We start from the raw sequence: 1755 nt of genomic DNA, 5'->3' as shown, positions 1-1755 counted from the left end.
AGCTGCCTCACACGCTGCTTAGACTAACCCAGGGCTCTCTGCCACACTCACTCAGGAAAACCCAGCAGGAGAGGGGACCCAGCGCTGGACGCCGAAGTAAACAGACTTATCCTGAGACGAACACACTGCAAGCTACACACACTCTCTCAGTTCTCTCACACACCCACACACACACACACACACACACACACACACACACACACACACACACACACACACACACACACACACAGGGAGCCGGTGCCACCATTGGCCAAATATCGCACCTCAGCCAGAGAGAAGAGTGAAGAGAGAAAAAGAGATTGAGAATCCGAGGAACTTGACCAGCGATCCACCATCACATCTGCCCCGCCACTGACCTGCTCCACTTGTCTGCTCACTACCACATCCCGCCAGGACTGCAGCCGCCGGATCAGAACCGCGACCAGAACCGTGACCAGAACCGCGACCAGAACCAGAGCCTCTTCGCCACCCTGCCTTCCAGAGTAGAGTATGTCCTGCCGACTTGGCCACAGACCCAGCACCGCCCGGTACCAGGCATGATCTCCCACTACCCACTGACCTCCCTGCTCCCCTGGACCCCTGTCCCCCACCTGGAGCTGGACAAGGCCCTGCTGGAAGGGGACGGAGGGGTGGCCCTGCAGAGGTACCAGCCTCGCTCCCCCGAGAGCAGCCCGCGACACTGGGTCAGTCTGACGCCTCTCTTCCCCTCTCTCTCTCTCTCTCTCTCTCTCTCTCTCTCTCTCTCTCTCTCTCTCTCTGGCTGGTTCTTCTGTCCATACCTGGTTTGGTAGAATTGACATTGCATTGCTAGTGGGTATATGATATATGGTATACATGAGATGTGATAGTATAGTATGTAACTTATATTTATGCAGATCATTCTAAGAGAATTTGTAGGGAAAGATTTGAGGGGGTTATGCCTTTTGCCATGATGTAATGTGGCTGTCTTCTTAAGTGTGCCGTTATATAATTAACTAGTGTCTGTCCTGCTCCTCGGCAGGTTAGACTGACCGCCATATCTCTCTCTCTCTCCTTCCTCCTCTCTCTCTCTCTCTCTTACTTCCTCTCCCTCTCTCTCTCCTACAGTCACCTCCAATGTTGTTTTGTAACATTATAACACAGTGGCTACTGGTTTGATCACTCTAACTCTTGCTTTTGCAATGTTGTAAACCAAAGTTTTGGCAGTAAAACAGTTTGGCAGTAAAACAGTTTTGGCCTTACTCCCTTATATATGTCACATTAATGTGGGAACAATAAAATCTCTAAACTTGAAGTGAATTGATATGGACATAACTGCACATTGGTCACTGATACTGCAGTCAGTGCTGTTCAACCAGTGCAGTTCGAGTTTTATTTTTCAGCCATTTTGTTTTTTATTTTTGAATAACAACACTGAAGTGGCACTGGGCATCTGATGGAATCTAATAGTTGATAGTATGTCTGTTTACACTGCAAATCCAGAGTGATGTTTCCTCAACGCAGTAATACCCAGTTATCAGTGCAGGAGATGCTCAGGTGTTATGATGGACACAGCACACGTAACTGATATTGTGAGGTCAGGCCATATTAGGGCCATATTAGGGGGAGTGTAACTGAATAAGTGTGTCTTTTGGTGCAAGTCCATGTTCTCTTTGGATATCTGAAAGATATGTGTGAGTGTGTCTGTGTATTTTGGTGCTTACGTGTGACTTTGTGTGAGTGAGTGTACAGTATGTGTGTGTATGTCTGTGCGTTTGCCTTTGCGTGAGCATG

At 48.5% G+C, this 1755-nt stretch overlaps 2 protein-coding genes across 2 annotated transcripts in view; one reads left to right on the top strand and one right to left on the bottom strand.

Moving 5' to 3' along the window:
• LOC121678027 (putative C->U-editing enzyme APOBEC-4) overlaps positions 1-433 on the bottom strand; it is a 6619-nt gene extending 6186 nt beyond the window's left edge. Inside the window, exon 1 of the mRNA XM_042057205.1 lies at positions 360-433. The gene's annotated coding sequence lies outside the window, so the exon portion shown is untranslated. The remainder of the gene's footprint in view (positions 1-359) is intronic.
• Positions 14-1755, top strand: part of rgl1 (ral guanine nucleotide dissociation stimulator-like 1) — a 33348-nt gene continuing 31606 nt past the window's right edge. The window contains 1 exon segment of the mRNA XM_042058168.1: positions 14-686. Within this exon segment, the coding sequence (XP_041914102.1) occupies positions 540-686 (147 nt within the window). The 5' untranslated portion in view covers positions 14-539.

Source organism: Alosa sapidissima, chromosome 12, assembly GCF_018492685.1.
Source record: "Alosa sapidissima isolate fAloSap1 chromosome 12, fAloSap1.pri, whole genome shotgun sequence".
In the NCBI taxonomy this organism is placed as follows: Eukaryota; Metazoa; Chordata; class Actinopteri; order Clupeiformes; family Clupeidae; genus Alosa; species Alosa sapidissima.
The sequence above is the reverse complement of the archived record's forward strand: the minus strand, read 5'-3'. Positions and strand labels throughout refer to the sequence as shown.